The 21,454-nt window shown below is 38.6% G+C and overlaps 1 protein-coding gene across 1 annotated transcript in view; it reads left to right on the forward strand.

The window, feature by feature from the left end:
- The window catches only part of SAMD12 (sterile alpha motif domain containing 12), a 1,029,366-nt gene that overhangs the window by 365,825 nt on the left and 642,087 nt on the right, over positions 1–21,454 (forward strand). The window contains exon 2 of the mRNA XM_044067058.1: positions 9,532–9,719. Coding sequence (XP_043922993.1) covers positions 9,532–9,719 — 188 coding nt within the window. The remainder of the gene's footprint in view (positions 1–9,531; positions 9,720–21,454) is intronic.

The raw sequence follows: 21,454 nt of genomic DNA on the forward strand, positions 1-21,454 counted from the left end.
TCCATAATGTAGCACAAAAATTATTGGCACATTACAGTTGTATAACGGGGTGAAAGATGGTATGAAATGTGTGTACTATGTACGTCCTGCCTAACTATGACAGCAGATTTGATCTGTAGTGCATCCATTGGCTACAAAAGTCATATATCTTGCAGCACATCTCTTTTTTGGTCATTAACCACCCAACATGCTCAGTGAGCTTTACATGTGCTCCTGTACATGCATGAGACTGAGAGAACCTCTTAGTGCAGCAAGACCCACAGGTGTAATGTGTAGACAGGAAGACTCAGTAATATTCATGAGGTGGTTCAGAATTACCTTAACTACTGTGAATTTATGTGGTATAAAGCCAATCTGCAAGTAAGAGCATTATCTTGCTATGGAGGATCATCAACTAGCAGTTTCCCAAACTGCATTTTGAGGTGCACAAACTTTGCTCATCAAGAACTACATTTCTCCATTGTGAGGCTAGCTTGAACTTCCTAATGTGGATTTAGCTGCACTGCCTCCAGCAAGAACTGCTTTTTAAGTAAAATTACTTGGGTAATGCACCATATTAAATAATGTGGTAACGTGTAAACTATACCTGTATTTAAGTGTAGTCTTACCAGGCATATCAGTCAAAATGAGGTTACCTTAGGCCATATAGAACATAAATGAGGACTTCAACAATAAAATTCTACTGTACACCATAAATTTTGTAAGTTGTATTGTCAGTTTGAAGCTTAGTACAAGCAAACAACATTTTGTGGGTGTCAGATGTGCATGCTGTTGGTGTTTGAGGCCATGTACATTAGGCCCTGGTTGGGTTAATTGCATTCCTGCACTTGTTCTCACATGCTTGCTGAACTGGCACAGCCACTGTACTGACAGAAACTCCAGTTTTATATCCCTGATATGCTCTTGTATTCTCTTTCGAACTTGTGAAGTTTGTCCTGTGTAAAACCTTTTCACACACACATTTCAAACCATAAACCACCCCTTGTTGATAGCAATTTCTGTTCTCCACTACCCTAAAAATTGCACATTAATGCATACACTTAAGCTGTCTAAAAAATAAGGACAAACAGTGCAACCTTTACATTTAGCAATAATCTGATCATTCAAATACAGGGGTTATAGTTTATTCCAGAAACAACAACAACAACAAAAGAAAAAAAAAACTCAGTTTCGGATATCTTATTCAATGTTTGCTATTTTTTAAGCAAAATACAAGTGAAACATTTTTTCTAGTTACATATACAGAATGGCAAACTATGATATATTTACATTTTTAATTTCTCCAAATCTTTTGGGTTTCTAATACCATGACAGGAATGAGCCCCATTCCCAAGTCAAAGTATGGTTAAAGTTCATGAAATTAGTATTGTTTCAGTCTTTGATGTTAGCCAGAAGTGCTGTTCGCAGCACCCAAAATGTGCCCAGTAATGACACCTTCTGCAGTTCGTATGGAGTTACATGTATTGGTAAGATATCCAAATATGATTTTAAATTCTTTTTTGTAAGATATGTTGCCTCTACTACTACTGGAATTGTCTGGATGTCCTTCTTCCACACTGCCCTTGTTTCTGTCTGCAAATCCCAATATTTTATGACTTTGTGTCTCTCTCTCTGTATGTAAGACACTGTAGTCACTGGTGTAGCGATTTCAATGATCAATGCTACTTTTGTCTTCTTGTCGTGGACCACTATATCTGGTTTTCTCTCATCTATTTTTTTGAACTGCTGGTAGTGGACGATCCCATGTGATATAAAATTCATAATTTTCTATGATGCTTTGCGGCTCATGTTTCCAGTGTTTTTCGGCTACTTCAGTACCATAATGTTTGCACAATCCCCAGTGCAAGTCTTGCCACATTGTTATGCCTTTCAGTATACATTCCTTCTGCCATTAGTATATCACAACCAGCTACAAGATGTGCGACTGTTTCCAGTTCTGTTTTACGAAACCTACATTTGTTTGTTTCTCCCATATATTCAGTGGACTTTGTAAATCAACGTGTTCGTAGTCCAGTATCTTGGGCTGCCAATATTCACTTTCATCTTTTGTTTTAAATTCACCTCTCCTTAACCATTTCTGTGTTCGATTCTGATCAACATAAGTTTACTCCAAAAGTTTCCTAAACTTAAAACTATATTTATGCATTTTCCACATTTTTTGGCATCTCATCTTATCCTTCACCTTATATTCTTTCTTTCTTTTTTTTTTTTTGGCACATTCAATTGCTGCCTGATTTTTATCTACTTCTGGTTTGATTTCCATTCCCGCTTGACACCAGTATGCTTCTGCTAAACTAAGCAAGGAAGTCATCTTGGACTTTTTCTCCTCATATTTAAGAACTTTGACTACATTTGGGTCTTGTGAAGTCAACAGATATGTGTGCAGTCTGACTATTGCAGATCTGTACATGTAATAAATTTCAAGGAGGCCCATACCTCCTTCAGAATGTAAAATATATAATCTTGGTATGTATTGATGATTTTTATAAAACATTTGATGAGCATGAAGCATCCTTCTTGTTTTCCTGCCTAATCTGTCCAACACATTTTGGGGCCAATCAGTTATTCCAAAGGCGTAAGTTAAGACAGGAAGAGCAAATTGGTTTATAGCTTGGACTTTATTCCTAGATGTCAGTGCTGTTTTTAGTATTAATTTAAGCCTTCTAAAATATTCCTTACTGAGTTTTATTTGCATTTGTTCATGTTTTATTGTTGATCCCAAATATTTATACACTCCATCTTGCTCAAGTTCTTTTTTATTACATTCCTGCCCCAAACTGATGTTTTCTTGGTAATGCAGTTTCCTGCTTTAAAGGTTCCTTTTGCACATTTATCAACACCAAATGACATTCTTATATCATCTGAAAAAGTTTTAAACACTTGCAGTTGTGCTTTCATTTCCTCATCTGAGGAACTATACAGTTCATTCACAAAAAGAAGATGAGAGGTCTTTACACTTTGTTGCTTTCTAGGAGCCATATTATAGCCATGGCCTAATGTGTTAAGTAGACAGCTTAATGAGTTAAAGGCAAGACAGAATAGCATCTGTGACAAGGAGTCACCCAGGAATATCCCCTTTTGAATTTTTATCGCTGGAATAATAATTTGTTCTTTGTCATGTTTTAATCGCAAAGTGGTCTTCCACTGTTTCTTGGTTGATGTAATGTAATCAATCACTGTAGGATGTATCTTATACATTTTTAAGCACTTTTTTACTTTCAAATGCTTTTTTTGTACTCAATCCGTGCCATACTTAGATTCTTCCCCTTTTTACAGTTCTCAGTTATGACTTTGACAACAAATGATCCTTTGTTCCATATGACTTTCTTTTATTACCCTTTTGTTCTATTGCCATGATTGAGTTTTCTTCTAAATGACTATAAACTCTGTCAGCATCAGTTCCAATGTGTAGTTTATACGTTGTTGGAAGGCAAGCTATTGGTGTATAATTTTTAGGATAACTTGCAGGTTCGCTCTTAAGTAGGAGCATTGTTTTTTCTGTTGTTAACTAGGCTGGTGACTGTTCGGGGTGTGCATATGAATAGTTTTTACTCATGGCTAAATCTTCATACAAAGATGTTAATACTTTTAGACAGAAGTTAGGTACTGCATCTGAGCCTGGGTTTTTCAAATTGGAGGCTTTTCTTAACTTTATTTCAATCTCTCTGGCTGTTACTTCATCCCATTTCATATCCTGTACATTTGAACTTCTTATTCTCTCTTTCTTCTTCGATCCATTTAGCATCTTTGTTATGTTCCACAGAATCTTCATAGATATTTCTCCAAAATGTTATCTGTTTCTTCTGTTTTGGGTGGTCTTTCAATTCCTTTTGCTTTGTTTACCAGTTCTCTATAAAACTTTTTGGGGTCATCAATAAATTACTTATTTTGTACTTTTCCTTTGTATTTATCTGTATATCTTCTAAGTTTTTCTGCCTGTGCTGAGATTTTTAGTTTATTGTTTGTAATAGTGCATAATGGAGCCTGATCTGTTCTAATGCGGTGCGTTGCTTTTATCTGTCTCTTATCTTTTATCATCTATCTTTTAAGTATTTTTGTTGATCTGTTCCCGTCTCTGTACTCTACTAACAGTGACACTTCTTGTCTTAATTGCTTTATAGTTTTCTCTGTTCGATACTTCCATGATGGTTTTCGATTTCTCCCCTTCCTTTCCCTTAATACCCTGTGTTTAGCTGCACAGTAATATATCCTGTTTATTTCTGTTATATCGCATGGATCTCTATGGACAGCCCCAATTACTGTGTTCATTTGTTTTATCAAACTTCTAACTTTTTGTGTTTTATTGACCTTCTGCAGTCTGTTTCTTTCATTGATCTTAATAAGTCTAGCTATCTCAATTAAATCAAGCAATTCTTCTCTTAGCTTATTTACTTCTAAACAGAGGGCACGTTTTTGTTCTCCATTTCCTGCAGGCATTCTGTATAAGGTTCTATAGCATCTTTATGTAGCACATTCTCTTCAATTTCAGCCTGTTGTCATCCATTGCTCTGTCATATGGGAACTCACTGATCTATCACTCCCCAACATTGACTATGTCAGAGTTGCCACAGTTTCCTGTTCTTTCTCTTGCTGTCCAGCTTCATGTGAACATGTATACTGGTCTCCTGTAGAAGGCTTCAAAATATCTTCGTATGGCAACTGACCAGTTGCTTCCCATTCCACTGATTTCTCCTTAATTTAGATGTCCCTTGCTCGATCCTGCTGTGGTGTTTTCTGAGTTAGATTTTCTACACTGAATCTTTCACCTAGTAGATACTCCATAATGTCAGTTTCTGTTTCTTTAACTTCTCCATTACTAATCTCCTTTTCTACTTTTCCTCTTTGTCTTCTTATTTTTTTGTATTGTAAAGTTTTCATTGTCCGGATTCCTTTGTCTGTATTTCTCTTCAAATATCTCTGGTGCTGCTCTTTTTGTATTGACTAGCTTTGCATTCTCCTTTACATAAATATTACACCATATTAAGTCTGTTTTTCTTTCCCATGTCCATATTTCTTCTTCAGATGTCTCCTGATCTTCCTGTTTCTCCTTACTTTGGGGACTCCTTCCATCATGCTGTGATGTAACCTGTGTTAGACCTTCTACACCAAATCCTTCACTTTGCAGGCACTCCTTAACATCAACTTCTATTTTTTTAACTTTTACTTTTCTAATCTTCTTTTCTACATTCCCTCTTTGTGATAATATTTTTTACTGTGAAATTTTCCATATCTGGATGCCTTTGCCTGTATTTCTCTTTGAATATCTTTGGGGCTTCCTTTTTTATTATTGACTAATTTGGCTTTTGACTTCAGATAAATATTGCACCATATCAAATCTGTCTTTCTTTCCCATGTCCATATTTTTTTTCCAAACAGATCAAAGTTTCTTCGTTTGTATAATGTTTTTCACAAGTCATCTGTATTACTGAACACAAATGTTTATTTGAAGCTTCTGACAGTTTTTCTTGTGGAAGTATTTTTCTGTCCTCTAATTTCTATCTTAATCTTTTTGTTTATCTTGTGGCTGGAAATCCTGGGCTTTTTGCATAATAGTAACAATACATAATTTCTTTCTTATCCTCAATAGTCCAGTCTGTCGTCTTCATGGCTCTTCTTTGCCTATCAGTTTTTGTGCTTTTTGTGGACTGCTACATTCTTCTACAATGGGGGGGGGGGGCATCCTCCCCTTGAGCCTGGCTTGGCCCCATTGTAGGAATGTTTCCATATTTTGAAGATTTTCCAGTCCTGGTACCAGTGCACTTTTCTATCCTGGGTCTTCTGCACCCATCTATCTTTTTAAATTTTTGACCTGCTTCTGTCTATGGTATATGCTATATAAAATGCAGTCTATATATCAGTGTCCTCTTAGTGAGAATTTGTAAAAAAACAGGGTCCACCTCGTGAAGGTACTCACCAAGACTTGAGTAATGAATTCAGTTTCAGCAATATTACTGTCCTTTGCTTGCTGACTTATCATCTCTTCATTTGAACCCCCTTTACTTCACTAAAAAGATGCTTATGTTCTCCAAGTTAGTCTAAAAAGATACTTGGTCAGCAGAACTGACTACTATACATGATTTATATGCAGTCCCACTTGCCTTCAGTGGTGCAAAACTGTGGTTCCCATTTATACTGAGCAGAATTACTATTGCAACAACACATCAATAGTAGGATAAAACTAACCTGTCTCACGATGGTCTAATGTCAGTTCATGTTCCCTATTAGTAAGTGAATAAGCCAAGTCTTGGTGAATTCTACTTCATTATATTAGGAAGAGCTGACACTGAAGGATCAAAAAGTGACATCACTACGAATTATCTGTTGTAAGCCAGTTATCACTATGGTAACTTTTCAGGTACCTTTTCTGACACCTCTGGCTTAACTCAAAAAGCCAAACTGATCATGAGATGCTGCTTTCTCTGTCTGTGTTCATACTGAAAATCCAGATGATGTAAGCGTTTGCCTTTCTGCTCCATGGGAGGGTTGTATCCTCCCTGAGTTCACCCTAGAACACCCATGTCACTCTTTAACAGCTGTAACACTGCATTCAGATTCGTCACCTGACATTGTCCTCAGCCAAGGTGTTTCTGCTGGGAGTATACAGGCAGATGGCCAGATGTATTTTGAAATAAAAACACAACACTGAGCCAGGGGCTTGTTGGATTGTGTGGAAAACTTGCTTTTAGTGCAGTGTGCCTGATTCTTGATCACTAAGAGGCAGTACTCAGCTGATGCCAAGGCTGAACAGAGAATAGCAGCTGTGAAGTACTGAGAATGGTGAGCCCAAGGCCTGAGAACTGCTGCTACATTCAGTAACTGCCATGCACAGGTTTCAGCCATTTGCAGGACCTAAAAAGCTGCTGCTGTTTTATTACACTGAACAAGGTATGATTGGCTTTACCAGAGTCAATACAATCTCAGTGGCTTTATGTAACTCTTCATTGCCTAAGAAGTGTGATACTAATGTGAGGACTACAGTTTGGTTACCCATGCTAATGCCATGTATAAGTCCTTTGTTTTGAGGGCACCTACTGCCTCTCAGAAACTGCTTCAGATTTAGAAGTACTGGAAGCTGGGATGGGGTTTACTTGCATACAGGCAGTAGGGCTGTTCATGTGCAGGGAGCTGTGGGTGTTTCAGTGAGGCCTTCTACTGCAGTATCTGTTGGAATCTGCTTCTCAGGGCACTGACAGGCAGTCTCACCTCATTGTTCTATAAGCAGTGCTAACCAGCACCATGTCTGTTGCGACACTACCTACATCATGGTCAACCATATCTTTTGCTCAGAGTTGTGCTGTATTGAGCCATATTTTCAGAAATGAAAGGCATATTGCATGTGGATAATTATAGAACACAGGTTGTTAATATCTTGTAACTTGCGTGTCTTGTAGAATATAGGAATGCAAGGAAGCAAATTTTAATGTACATGGAACTAAGAGACAGAACACAATGGGAATAAAACATAAAAAGGGAAAGATGACACATTTGTTGAGGTACAGAAAGATGTCTAACTAGGATTGACATTTCACCCAGCAGTTTTCGGGGTTGCTTTTAAGTGATGTTGAGATAGTTAACAAGTTTCATTTTGATAAACGTGTGCAAGATTTTAGAATCAGCATCATGGTACCAGGGGAAGACGATATTTAAGAAACAACATTGCGTTTATGCCTGACAGCTTTAAAAAGAAGAATCTATCGATAATTGTGCTGAAAATGGAATTAATGCACCCACTCACTTATTTTTCCTCTGCGTCTCTCAGCAACATTGCAGCAATAGCAGACTGAACAGGGTATACCTAACTGTCCTTTCCAAGCCACTAATTTTAGCTTATTTTGGAGGATCTGTAAATGTCTACAGGCCACCTGAAAGATACAGTTTCTCCAGCATACCCTGGGATTTTCCCAGGGGTTGTTTCTAGTGGACATTGACTAGACCAGTGCTGATAGGAGCCACTCAAGAGGGTTTTAATAAGATTGTGGAACCACCTCATTTAACTCATCTCAAAATGAAGGGGCAGTGCCTGTATTCCATGGCTATCCTAAATCACCAAGCTCCCACCTTGTCATGGAGAATAAGCCCAGAAGCCCTGTGAAGACTATAGTCACCTCCAACAGCTTGCGACCATAGCTGAAGATATGAATTCAGACTGACTAATAAACCAAGTTCTTTGCCCAGTATGTGGGGTATGTGTCCTTCAGTAGACTGGCTTTCTGTCTGAGTTGCAGCATGTCCTATGCTTGGCTGTGGCTCCTGCAGCTCTTTTTTTCGTGGATATTTTTCTCAACATTCCTACTGACCATTAACCTCCCAGCAAACTACAGTGGTTGGCATCATCCAAGAAACCATCAGGGGTTTCTGCTTATACTAATCCTTTTGGCAGCCTGGATGAATGTGACACCAACATACCAATCCCCTTAATCCATGCATATGTCTGTGCTTGCTCTTGTCCTTGTTTTATAGGTCCCAATTCCAAAATACTTGTTCTAAGTGTAAGTGACCACTTACACTGAGAACAGGCCGAGAGCTGGGCTTTTGGAATCTGGTCCCTAGTGTAAGCCTGTTTATATGTAGGCCTTACACCAAAGTAGGCCACTTATACTGACAGCAAGTCATTTGCAGTCAGGGTAGACTTACACTCAGATCTACTCTTTGGGAATCTGGTCCATACTGTGTAGAATGTTTAGTGGGTTCCTATCCTCTGGCTTATCCGTTGCTTGCCTACTTACCTGTGTCCCCTTTAAGTGTCAATCATGGTAGCAAACAGCTGCCTCCTTCCACTGGGATAGGTGAACCAATGTTAGTCACTCGATCCTCTTTTCGGTTTCTCCAGTGCCTGTATAACTTACTGATCCTACATCATTTGGGTTGCATTTGGGGCTTTACCTTTCTGTGCTTGAGAACTGGCTGTTCTGTTTAACAATTGATTTGGATGTAATCAGGTATGGAAAATGGATAGATACATGTCTTCCTAGAATTTGAAGGCTTACCTGTTATTCTTTGCTTGGTGTTGATATAGTGCACATGCATGTTTTTGTAAATGGATGTTTTGACAGAAGTTTCTATAATGGAAATTAATTGCATATGTTTGTGTGCATTTATATTCTAACTTTTAATGGAGCATGACAGAAAATTGTATACGTTATGATAGTAGTAGACCAAACTGAAAAGACAAATATATTTTCATTTTGTGTATGGACATTTGAATATGTTGTAAAAGTAGGTGGGATTCAAGGGAATATATTTCTGTTTTGTGTTGGGATATGCTCAAGTATAAGTTAACATGCTTTGAAGTCTAATGAAGTGAATTAGACATGGAAGTGATGTTTTGAAAGAAGTGCTTCTTTACTGAGAAGGTATTGATTACCTCATGGGGTCTGTAGTAAAGAGAACTGTGGAAATAGTGTAAAGGAGAAAAAATGTTTAGATGGGTAAAGAACATTCATAGCGAAAAAGATGAAAAAAAAAATAAGCAAACGAGTGGCAAGTGCAGTTCTTCCTTGTAACTTGTTTTTTATTTGTGTTTTGCCTTAGCTGTTCACTGTAATCGAAATCAGAATGGGGTGGATCAAGCTCCCTGCATCAAGAATACGCAGGTTCGAGCTGAGGAGATGGAGAGTTGTGTAGCTGTGAAGGATGAAAACAAGCAACTAGAGCAAAATGAACAAAGGGGAAGTCTAAGAAAACAGAGTCAGCAGCTGAAAGAACATGAAACACTAAAGGTAGATGATGTTTTTACCATTGTTTGATAGTTTGTATCTTTCTTTGTGAGGTAGATGATGTTTTTACCATTGTTTGATAGTTTGTATCTTTCTTTGTGGAGAACTGCCTCATGCCTTTTCAGTCCTTCCTCACTGCTAGTGAAGTATGTAGTTACCAGCCCTCTGGCATGTGGACATATTCTGTATGTACTGGTACTGTACCAAGTTACGTTGGGGAGGATCTGCTGCAAAAGATGCTACTTTCTTGAATAGTATGCATTAACTTACTGTTGGGTTGGTTCTACTGCCATAGAACATGTAACAAAGGAAAGATGGTTCCTACTTCCTTAATATTCTGTGCGACAGTCTTGTTGTTCTACTGTATAGGATGCATGTAATATACATAGTCTAATGCAGCTTGTTCTTATTAAGGTAATATTTTGCAGTAAAATAACTATATGTGGATGTTGAAATGATTGCAAGAGGCAAAGTCATAAGGGAAGAAATGCAATTGCCCTCTTGTATAAACCGAATTCTTAAATCCACATGCATTATATAAACTGTAAATTTCTTTTATCCCCTGTATTGAGTCAAAAGAAGAGAAATGTGACACTGTCTAGTAGCACAGATGCTCTGCGGAACACCAGATTTTCAACTATCACCCCACAATCACAGCGACTTGTTTTTTGCATGCTTGTATGGACTTTGTGTGCCTCCCTTCTGATTTTTCTTTAGCTTTATTGTGTTGCATTATGTGGTTGCCTTTTTCTGTAGGGTAGGGGCAGAAGCACTGGAGAGAGAGACACCACTGGCCAGTAATGAGATGTTTGTTTTGCAAGCAGTAATGCCCAACAGTGTGTACATTGTTGTGGAAATAACACTTACACAAGGGTGTTCTGAGGCCTAACTCCACATGCGGAGAGCCTCTCCACCCCTGGAAGAGTGTTATTTCCACAGTAACACACACCATGGAGGTATTATCCTTAGAGAATAGCTATCTTTTAAATTGTTTTGTATTTTTAATTAGTGTGTGTGTGTGTCTGTGTGTGTGTGTGTGTGTGTGTGTGTGTGTGTGTGTGTGTATATATATATATATATATATATATATATATATATATATGTATATATTAATATATTGCTTTTGTATTTTGATGTAAAATAATTCATTTGACTAATATTTCAAGCTTGCTATAATATATATCATTTTTTGCTGGAGGAAGAATTATATTTCCAAAATATAAGTTGTGTAAATATTTAATGTCAATACACATAAACACATTCAGAAACTCTGACAAATAGACAGGCTCGCACACACAAAAAAGCACATTCAGAAAGACACACACACACACGCACACGCACACACCAATTAATAGGAAATTTGTTGAGGGAACACATTCTCATATGTGTCGTTGTAAACAAATAAAAGGAAAAGGAAAGCCATAGAATGGAAGGCATTTCAACTTCCCCCACTAAAAAATGTTGTTAGTTTGCAGTTTCTTGCTGTACATTTCTTATTGATGTAAATAATTAATGAAAATAGTCAGGCAATAATGCCTAACATTAAGAGTGTCAGACCTCAGTTTTTTTTAAGAAATACATGCTGATGGATTGCCTATTGCAGTCAGCACTGTCTCTGTAAGGGTCTCTCTATATTGCCTGCTCTTGCCTATGCTCTCTCACATACACACACACGCGCACACACACACACACACACACACACACACACACACACACACACACACACACACATTTTTCTTTATAATTTAATTCAGTTCTTTGTTAATTTTATGACCACTGTACTTCAAAGCACAGTTTAGTGAGTGTAAAAAATAAATAAATAAAAAAAAAGCAGCCATTTGCTTCCTAGCTACTCACACTTCACAGTAGCTTAATATGTTGCTGTGAAATTATGGACTAGATTTTAAGTGAGCATTACCTCTAAATAAGCACTCTTCTGGAGAACATTCAATGTTCTTTGTGTTTCACTGTTGCAGTCCAGACTTGTGGGATTTCCTGCTTTTTTACCAGAGTAAAAATCTCCCTTCTCCTCAGGCTGATAGACGCACTACCCTGACGTCGGTAAGTGGGTATAAAGGAAGCCAGCCAAAGCCATGAGATCTGTCTTTTCTTGCCGTTGGAACCCGAAGCAGTGTTTCATTGTGTTGGTCTGTCCGTACCAGACAGAAGTCTTCTAAAGTTAAATACTCTGTTGGGGAACTCTTTTGTTTGCTTTAACTCATGTCAGATAAAGTTAACAATTGCCCTGCTGTGGTAAACAAATCCTGCACTGAGACTTTTTTGTGTGTCACTTGTCTAGGGCTGGATTATGATGTCGCTAGTTGCCATTTTTGCTCCCATTTCAGTTCTAGGACTATCAGACATAGGGTCGAAATCTTAGCTAGGCATCTTAGTCTGCAGTCTTCTTCGCATCGTTCAGTGGCATCGGCCAGTTGCCCCAAGGTAGAGCTCCCAAAGCATAAGAAGGACAAGGAAAAAGACCTAAGCTTAGGGCCTCGGACGACAACCATTCACCGTCTGCCACTCCCCCAAGGCTCCTTATCACTGAGGAAGGCAAGATGCTTTTGCAGCCATCTTATGTGACCAAGGTAGTAGCGCAGGTCTCTGTTGAGACCCTTATGGAATCCGACATGCTGTCGGATCCCTCAGCTTCTCCTCAGGCCTTGGCTTTCAGTTCATCAGTCGGGTCTGGAGTTGCTCAGCAGACTTTGGCTTCTGACAAGTGATTTTTATTCAAGCTACAAGTCAGTCAAAGCTCCTCACAGATTTGGCCTTCACTCAGACCCTCCTCATCTCCTTGCAGTTCACCATCAATCTTCTCAAATCCAGCACAGACCTATCCACCAGGATAGTTTTCCTGGGTTTGTTCTGGATTTCCCTTCACAAGTACTTCCTCCCTCCAGAATGGGTCTCCTTCTTGACTCAGTACTTCCAAAATATTATTCAGAGTCAGTGCTCTCAGTCAGGGAATTCCTCAGAGCATTAAGCTACACATGGCATCTTGTATCCTCATGATCACTCCAGCCAGGCTACACATGAGGAGGCTTCAGTGGTACCTTAAGAATCTGTGGTGCCAGCACTTATAGTCCATGGAGACAGAAATGGGGCTGATCCCTTTCCTCAAGGAGGAATTTGCATGGTGGACACGGGCATGTGCTAACAACCTGGGTCTTCAGGGTTACCACAGATGCTTCAGAGACAACCTGGGGGGCTCATTTCCAACATCTTCAATCCCTGGGTAGATGGAAAGATCAGTTCAGTCACAAGCACATAAACTGGAAAGAATGGATGTCAGTGCAAAATGGCCTTGTGGCTTTCAAAGATCAGTGGAAACCAGGGGTCCTACTTGTCAAAACAGACAACACCACAGTCATGCAGTACATAAACAAACAAGGGGGCACCTACTCTTACTCTGTTTGTCGACTAGTGCAGGTCTAAGAGATAGCTCACTCTCTGAGGTTGCGCCTCATGGCACAGTACCTCCCAGGGTCTCAAAACACTGTAGCAGATCATCTTAGCAGGAACTTGATAGGTCCCTATGAGTGGTGTCTGCATTGGGAAACACTTTTCAACATAGTGTAGAAATGGGGATCCTCACAGATAGACCTCTTTGCCACCAAACAAAATGCTCAACTGAAAAGATTCTGTTCCAGGAGCAAGGTATCCACAGCCTGGAGGACAGATGCTTTTTCCTTCCTTTGGAGCACCTGTTCCTTTATGCATTTCTTCCCCTGCCTCTTCTTCCAAGGGTCCTCCTAAACATCAGGAAAGAGGGCCTACGGGTTATCCTGATAGCCCCAGACTGGCCCAGGCAGCACTGGTATCCTCTCTTACTGAGTTTAACCAATGAAAATCCATGGCAGTTACCTCAGAGAGTGGAACTGCTGACCCAGAACAAGGGGGATTTGTGCATCCTAACCTACAGACTCTCAAACTCTCAGCCTGGATAATTCCCCCAAAATACTTCTCTGAGCACAGCCTAAGCAGACAAGTGCAAAACATTCTCAAAGAGGCTAGAAGACCTAGTACTAGGAAATCATACTCAGCCAAATGGAAAAGATTCTGCATTTGGTGTCAGTAGCAAGGCCTCAGTTCTTACCAAGTCAGTTTCTCTACCATTTTAGATTACCTGGCTACCCTGGTGGACAGAGGCCTATCCATTTCTTCCATTAAGATTCATGCCTCTGCCATTTTTGGCCCACATCCATACTCTTCTTCCTGTCTTTTCCCACCCCCTGATGAAGCAATTCCTTAGGGGAGTCGTTCACATCAGACCTTCCAGGAGATGACCCACACCTCAATGGGACCTCAATTTTATTCTAAAAAGGAGACTGCCTTTTTATTGGCTATCACCTCATCCAGGAGAATCTCTGAGCTGCAAGCTCTCCTAGTAGCGGAACCATTTTTCATATTCCACCCAGAGAGAGTATCACTCAGGACTAATCCATCCTTTACGCCCAAGGCGGTCACGGACATATCCTTGAATCAAACCATACACTTGCCCACGTTCTTCCCCTAGCTTGAGAACTGGGGGGAAAGAATCCTTCACTGCTCGAATGTGCACAGACAGCGTCGCTACTATGTTGACAGAACTAGATCTTTCAGAAAATCAGACCAACTTTTTGTGTCCTTTGCCACTGGCTGTGAAGGGGAACCATTCTCCAAACAGACTACCTCCACGTGGATCTCCCACTGTATTTCCTTTTGTTACAGTCGTCATAGCAAAAAGCTTCCTTAAACTGTACGGACTCAATCTGCTAGGCCACTTCTACTTCTGCTGCCTTCCTGAAAGGAGTGCCTATGAAAGACATTTTGGAAGCGTCTACCTGGTCATTTGTGCATACTTTACCAAACACTACCACTTATCAGACTTCTGCAAGTCTAGAGCAGGATTTATCACTGCCATCCTGCAGGGCATCCTCTCTTCCTTATACTCTTCCTTCCATCCTCATGTCAGCTTTGGGAATAATCTCACAAGTCAGGACTGCAACAGTGGAAACAGCAGATCAGTGGTCCGCAGATAATTTTCTCAAAAGTAATGAACCGACAAGCCATAAAATGGCAGAAATAAAAATATCACGCCTAACAAGAATTTGTTAACCTATAACATGGGTGCGTGTGGACATCTATTTTAAATATAAATCTACTGTCAAAAACTATGTAAAAACATATTATGATGTGTTGCTGTTATTTGTCCTGACAGAAAGCAGAGCATATGAAGGTCATTCTGGATTTGGTAGGTGGTTTATTACTTGGTTTTGGTGTAGTTGTATTGTTGATCATGAGGGCACAGCCTATGCAGGGAGAAACAAACATTATCACCACCATCTCATTATGTGAAACGTGAACAACATGTGCATTGCTGTATTATTAAAAGGGCAAAACAGTTTTCAAAAGATGTGCCATAGTCAGTGTCTCATTCTTTTAATAAAGACAATAAACATCAGTTTTCTTTGAACTGGTGGATCCATGGTTGGTCATTCCTGACTGTAGCAGACACTAGATTTAGCGGTACTCAGTAAAATAATTAAGGAGCTGGAACAGCTGGGCTGTGTTCAGATTTGTGATGTTACTTGGCTAGGTATACTAACCATGCAGAGAGAGAAATAGAAAACACGAGCATGCGTATTAAAATGCCATTTAATGATTTATATTTGGTTTGTTAACTGGATTCATCTAGCTGCGTAAAAAGCTGTTTGTAGTAGGGACTTGTGGAGGGAAACTCCAGCTGTTTCATATTTAGAGATTCTAATTCTTAGAATTGAGTATGGGTACATATTGCATACAGTTAATTATTGCACACATAATAGGTGTATATTCCCTGTAATAAATCTAAGCATGTAGATCAAAAGTGAGAGAATAACTGGACTATACATAGAGAAAATATATCAGTGGCTACCGTCACTCATTATTTAGAATACATTTCAGAGACTGAGTTATTAGAAGTACTTTATCAGATGGTACTTCATGAAACCCTGTTCATTGGTTACAGCATTCATAAATGGCTGTTTCTTTGCGCCAGGAACATTGGGACTTCAGTGGCAGTAGCCAGAATTCTGGGTGCCATGATTCTACACTGGAGTTATATATTTTTACTTTAAAATCATAACAAGTATTGTTAAAAAAACACGTTTCCCACAAGAAGGAAACTTTAAGAATAATTAGTGCATTAGTAAAATTACTGCATCAATGAAATAATAACCCTACGCTACTATAAATAAAAATTCCACCTAGAATTGAGTTGTCATGATACTTACTTTCTTACAATGTCACTTTTCTCCTCCTCCTATTGAGAACAGGCTATGGCTAGCTAATCTGGCTGAGTAAATACATGCTGACATCAGTTGCAATGAGCTAAACAGGCATTACCCAACTAAACTGTAAGCACCAGGACTAATCAGATCTTGGTAATTTATAACATGTCTGCCTGAGAATATCTGTTCCAGTTTAAATTTCATGTTACTAACTTTGTAAAGTAATATTTTTGTGATTGAATATCTACCAAGAAACAGATACAAACAGCTGTCGGTGCTTCTTCAGTGATCTCTTAAGTCACTTAACTAGAGATTGCCATAAAGAGAAACACTCTGATCTTTTGGGAACTTTTTTCTGTTACTTTTATTTTTAGAAGGAATGCTAACAGGACATAAGTAAGTCTGTGGACAGTAATAAATGTTCCTCAGAAATTGTTATTTAGGACAGAGCCTAGATGGCCAACTGAAAGTAGCACTTTTTTCAGAGCTCTGCAGTTTTATTATTTTTTCTTCAGTAAAATATCACTTTAGTAACTTAATTACTTTACCAAATATGTTACTGATGCTTTCGCTATTCTACTGTAAAAATTGATGGGGTTATCTTAACATTTGCCTATCAAAGTTATAGTCCTACAACAAGTAATGTCCACACTTCATGAACTTTCCTTAAAAATGGATGGTTTTCAAGACAACATAAACAATTTAAAAGAAAACAGTCTTAAGAAAACAGATTTCTTGAAAGAATTGCTTAAACAATAACAAATAAAAAATTGCAGACATCAAGACCATGTTAACAGACATGGAAGGAGGATGTAAAGAACAACTGCAAACACACTTTCTCCTGAACCTAAGTACTCTGCTACAAAACAAACTTGATGATCCTGAGAACAGAGAAAGAAGGTGTAATATTAGAATTTTTGGCTTACCAGAAAAGACGGAAGGAGATGATATAATAACATTTTCCTCTAGGATACCAAAAATTCCTAAATCTTCAGGAAGGTTTTTCTTATGGAATTGAAAGAACCCATCAGGCATTAGGAAAATCACCAGTAAATAACTCATTAACTCCAATGAGATCTTTAATGATAATGTTTCTTTCCTACCCGGATAAAGAACTTGTGTTAAAGGCAGCATGGTCAGAAGCACCTTTAAAATATCATTAGTTCAGTATACAGTGACTTCTCAGCCAAAAAATGCATGCCATTAGTGATATTGTTGAAACAAGAAATACAGTGAAGCTCAAATAATCTTCCCAGCAAGAATAAAAATTCATCTCTTGAATGGTACTAGGTCTTTCAGTAATATAGAAGAAACATCATCCTTCATAAATGATTCCTACTAGTGAAGACATGGACTGGACATCTCCTGCCTTGAGGAGATACTCAGAAAAAGCAGCTTGGGTGGATGCTATAAAGAAAGAAAAAAAAAAAAGAGAACAAACACCCAAATAAAGTATACTAGTAAAATTATTAAGCTTTGTTCTGGATCAAAACGGTTCTTTGGAAAAACATAACTTCATCCATTTAAACGTAAACATAATATGCTATTTGCAGGACTCTGGTAATTAAAATTCTTGTATTAGATAATTAACATAAAAATATTAACAATTTATTTTTCTCTCTACAGCCATGCTAGCACTCCTAGCTGTTTACCTATTATGTTTATATTGTGCTAAATGTTTAACTTAATAGTATGAAGAGTGATGCAATCTATGGATGAATTCTGAGTAAATGCAATAGTTATACTTTTTAATGTCATGATTATTTTATTTGTATAATACTTCTTTTAGTGAAAAAAAAGTAGGAAAACTGTGACAGGTCTCCCTCCTTTTCTCTCTTCTTTTACTTCCCACGCTATGCTCGAGAACTTTGAAGTAAAAATGTTTACACATACTCCACACTGTTCTCCATGTACAAACATGGTGTATACAGATGTAAAGTTTCCTATATATGAGATTTCTTCTTACAAAAAATAAAACTTCAATTCCTAATGCTATACTCAAAAATATGAGCAAACATTTTAACATGCTACATACTGTTACATATGTCCTTTACAGTATAAGAGACGTTAACAAGTCAGTGCAATTTGTACCATAATCTAATTATGTGCCTTTCACATCATAGGGGCGCAGTGGTGCAGCAGTTAACGTTGTCGCCTCACAGCAAGAGGCTCTCCGGTTTGATTCTCGGCTGGGGTGCCTTCTGTCCGGAGTTTGCATGTTCTCCATGCGTTCGCGTGGATTTCCTGTTAAATAAAAATAAAAATAAAAAATAAATGATTTATAAAAGGTTTCATTAGTCATGGTGACAGAGAGAACAGAATTCATATGTGACTCTACAGAAGAACTGGAAAAGGAAAAACGTTTATTTTACTGTATTAGTAGTCCCCCATCCTTTCCTTTATTCTGTTTTTTCATGGCAGATAGAGATCATTTTTAGTTTCTTGTACACACACGTACTTGATGATACAAATAATCTAAACACTTGATATATACTGTGATACGGTCTGACATAACGCAAAAAGAAAATAGAGAGAGAGAGAGAACATAGTTTGAAACAAAGTCTGAGAAATAGTTTTATGAGTATATACTACTATGCTAATATAGATGATAGTTTGTGGTTACTATTATCTTTCATCACGGAAAAGGTTATGTGTAACAGAATTCCTGCTTACATTACCATATTAAAAGATTCAAGCTATGGCTACTCTCAAAAATTGAACTCTTCATGCAAATTACCAACCAGAAGTTGTTAACAAAATTATCACTAGGGTTTCCTTTAAAGCTTACGTCTATGTTAGATCTTTAACATGGTATAAAAGGAAAGTAAATGAATGGGATAAAAGTTTACCGGACACACACAATAAATTACTAAAAGCTAAAGCCAAGATAAAAGAAGGAAATAAAAATATAAAAAATGACATAGAAACATTGAATAAGAAATATTCAGAAATGTTATCCTATAAGACATCTGTAACAATAGAAAAATTAAAGCTGTGGTGGCTGTAATACCTAAAGACAGTAATAGCCATCAGACCCAACTCAATATAGGCCCATTTCAGTTGTAAATCATGATTATAAAATGTTTGTCTATAATAGCTAAAAGAATGGTAAAGGTGTTGCCAAAACTGGTAGATACGGATGAATGTGGTTTTGTGGAGGGGAGGCAAACATTTGACAACATTAATAGAACAATGATGATCCAAAGAGAAGTAAAATATAAGAAAATACTACTGTTATTGGTGGATCCTGATGCAAAGAAAGATTTGACTAAGTAAACTGGGATTTTATGAGTAGGGCAATGGAAGCATTTGCATTTCTTGATATAATAATAAGGTTAATTGAAAGGATATATATATATATATATATATATATATATATATATATATATATATATATATAAAAGGATTCAGAGGCAAAAAATTAAAGTGGGAGGGCACTACTCTGGTAAGTTGTGTCTGAACAGAGGAGCTAAGCAGGGGTGTCCTCTTTCCCCTTTGTTATTTGCAGTATTTAGAGCCAGTGGTAAGAAAATAAGATACTCAGAAATTCAAGGATATAATTGGTATGATATTCAAGAAGAGCTGGCTTTATTTATAGTTGATATTATTTTGCACCTGATAAAACCAGAAAATCTCAGTGTTGTGGAAGATTCTGAAACAGTTTCATGTCTTTTCATTATATAAAATTAGTGAAGATAAAACAAAGGTTATAGTTGTAAACTATGTACCCACGCATGAATGTGTTTCGGCCCCAAAACTCAGACTGAAGCACAAAAGGAGGGGGAGTATCTATATTCATCAAAGATACCTACACCTCCAGGTTAGTGGCACTGCACGAAGCATCGGAAACCATCCATGTGCAACTAACAGCGGGCAAAACTGCCTTTCAGTTTGTAGCCTGCTACAGAACACCCTCCCTATTACAGGAACCCCATATGGCATTCCTGAGAACACTGGAGAATATGAAGGTCTCTCCAAACACTATTTTATTGGGTGACTTCAACTCCCCAAACATTGACTGGGAAAACTACTCAAGCCCAAACACTCTCGCCCAACGGTTCCTTGAATTTATAAACTCTAATGCAATGGAACAACTGGTCACCACTCCCACAAGAGGGAACAACATATTGGACCTGGTCATCATCAACATGGGGACTCTATGTTCCAAACCAGAGGTAAACCCCTCATTGGTAAGATCAGACCATAAACAAATTTCCCTAGACATCCATATCCCGTCCCCACCCCTAGCCAAGGAAATCACTGTAAAGAATTTCTCAAAAGCCAACTTTGCACTTCTCAAGACTGAGGTGGAATCCTTCAAAACCCCTGGGCCAGAGGATAATACAGCCCAATCCGCAGAATCCTTTACAAATGCATTCTGTGAGCACCTGCAGGAATACATGGATCATGCTATCCCAAATAAAACCAAGACTCACTACTCCAAAAACAGGAGACCGGTCTGGTGGACCCCGGCCATAAATAAGCTATACAACAGAAGGAGGAAGCTACTACATGACAGAGCAAAATCCCAAAAAGGGAAGGCATCTCTGATCAGTATTAGCAAGAAACTCCGATCCCTCATAAAATCATCAAAGGCCAGCTTCGAAAGAAAAATTGCCCTAGACACTAAAAATCACAAGGCCTTCTTTAGTTATGTCAGGAACATGGGCGGAAACTCCCAGATATGCTCTGAATTGTTGCATAACGGTACAAAATATACCGAACCTACAGACATAGCCAACATCCTGGCAGACAGATTCAGCGCAAATTTCTCCCCCCCTTCCCCCCCAAAGGAGCAAATGCCTATCCCAACTGAATGTAACCTCCCTGACGTCACAGATGCACAGGTGAAAGCTGCCCTCTCCAAAGCAAAAAACACAGCATCTATGGGACCGGACGGTGTCCCAGGCTGTGTCTTACACGAGCTCCAAGAAGAACTGAACCCTCACATTAAGTCACTGTTCAAACTTAGCCTTACTACAGGATATGTACCCAAAGAATGGCGTACAGCTACAGTGGTCCCACTCCACAAAGGTGGTGCCACAACGGACCCTGGAAACTATCGCCCCATAAGCCTGACTAGTCTGGGCTGTAAAGCTATGGAGCGTATTATCATGGAACTCATAAACAAAGACATTTGGAGCCTCCAGACACTGGACCCTACCCAATTCGGCTTTGTTAAGGGCAGATCTTGCCTCTTAAACCTAGTTGATTTCTTTGAAACAGTTACCAAAGCCATAGATGAGGGTAAGGTAGTCCACACAGCCTACCTGGACCTCGCAAAAGCCTTCGACACAATACCCCACTCGGGCATCATAAATAAGCTTACCAGCTTAAATATCAACCCCTATATCACAAGATGGGTTGCAAACTGGCCCAGAGATAGAACCCACATGGTCAGAATCGCAGGTGCCATGTCCGAATCCAAACCAGTTACAAGTGGCGTCCCACAGGGCTCAGTCCTGGGACCTCTCTTGTTCGGTA

This window comes from Protopterus annectens, chromosome 3.part1, assembly GCF_019279795.1.
Source record: "Protopterus annectens isolate FY-2018-M chromosome 3.part1, PAN1.0, whole genome shotgun sequence".
NCBI lineage: Eukaryota > Metazoa > Chordata > Ceratodontiformes > Protopteridae > Protopterus > Protopterus annectens.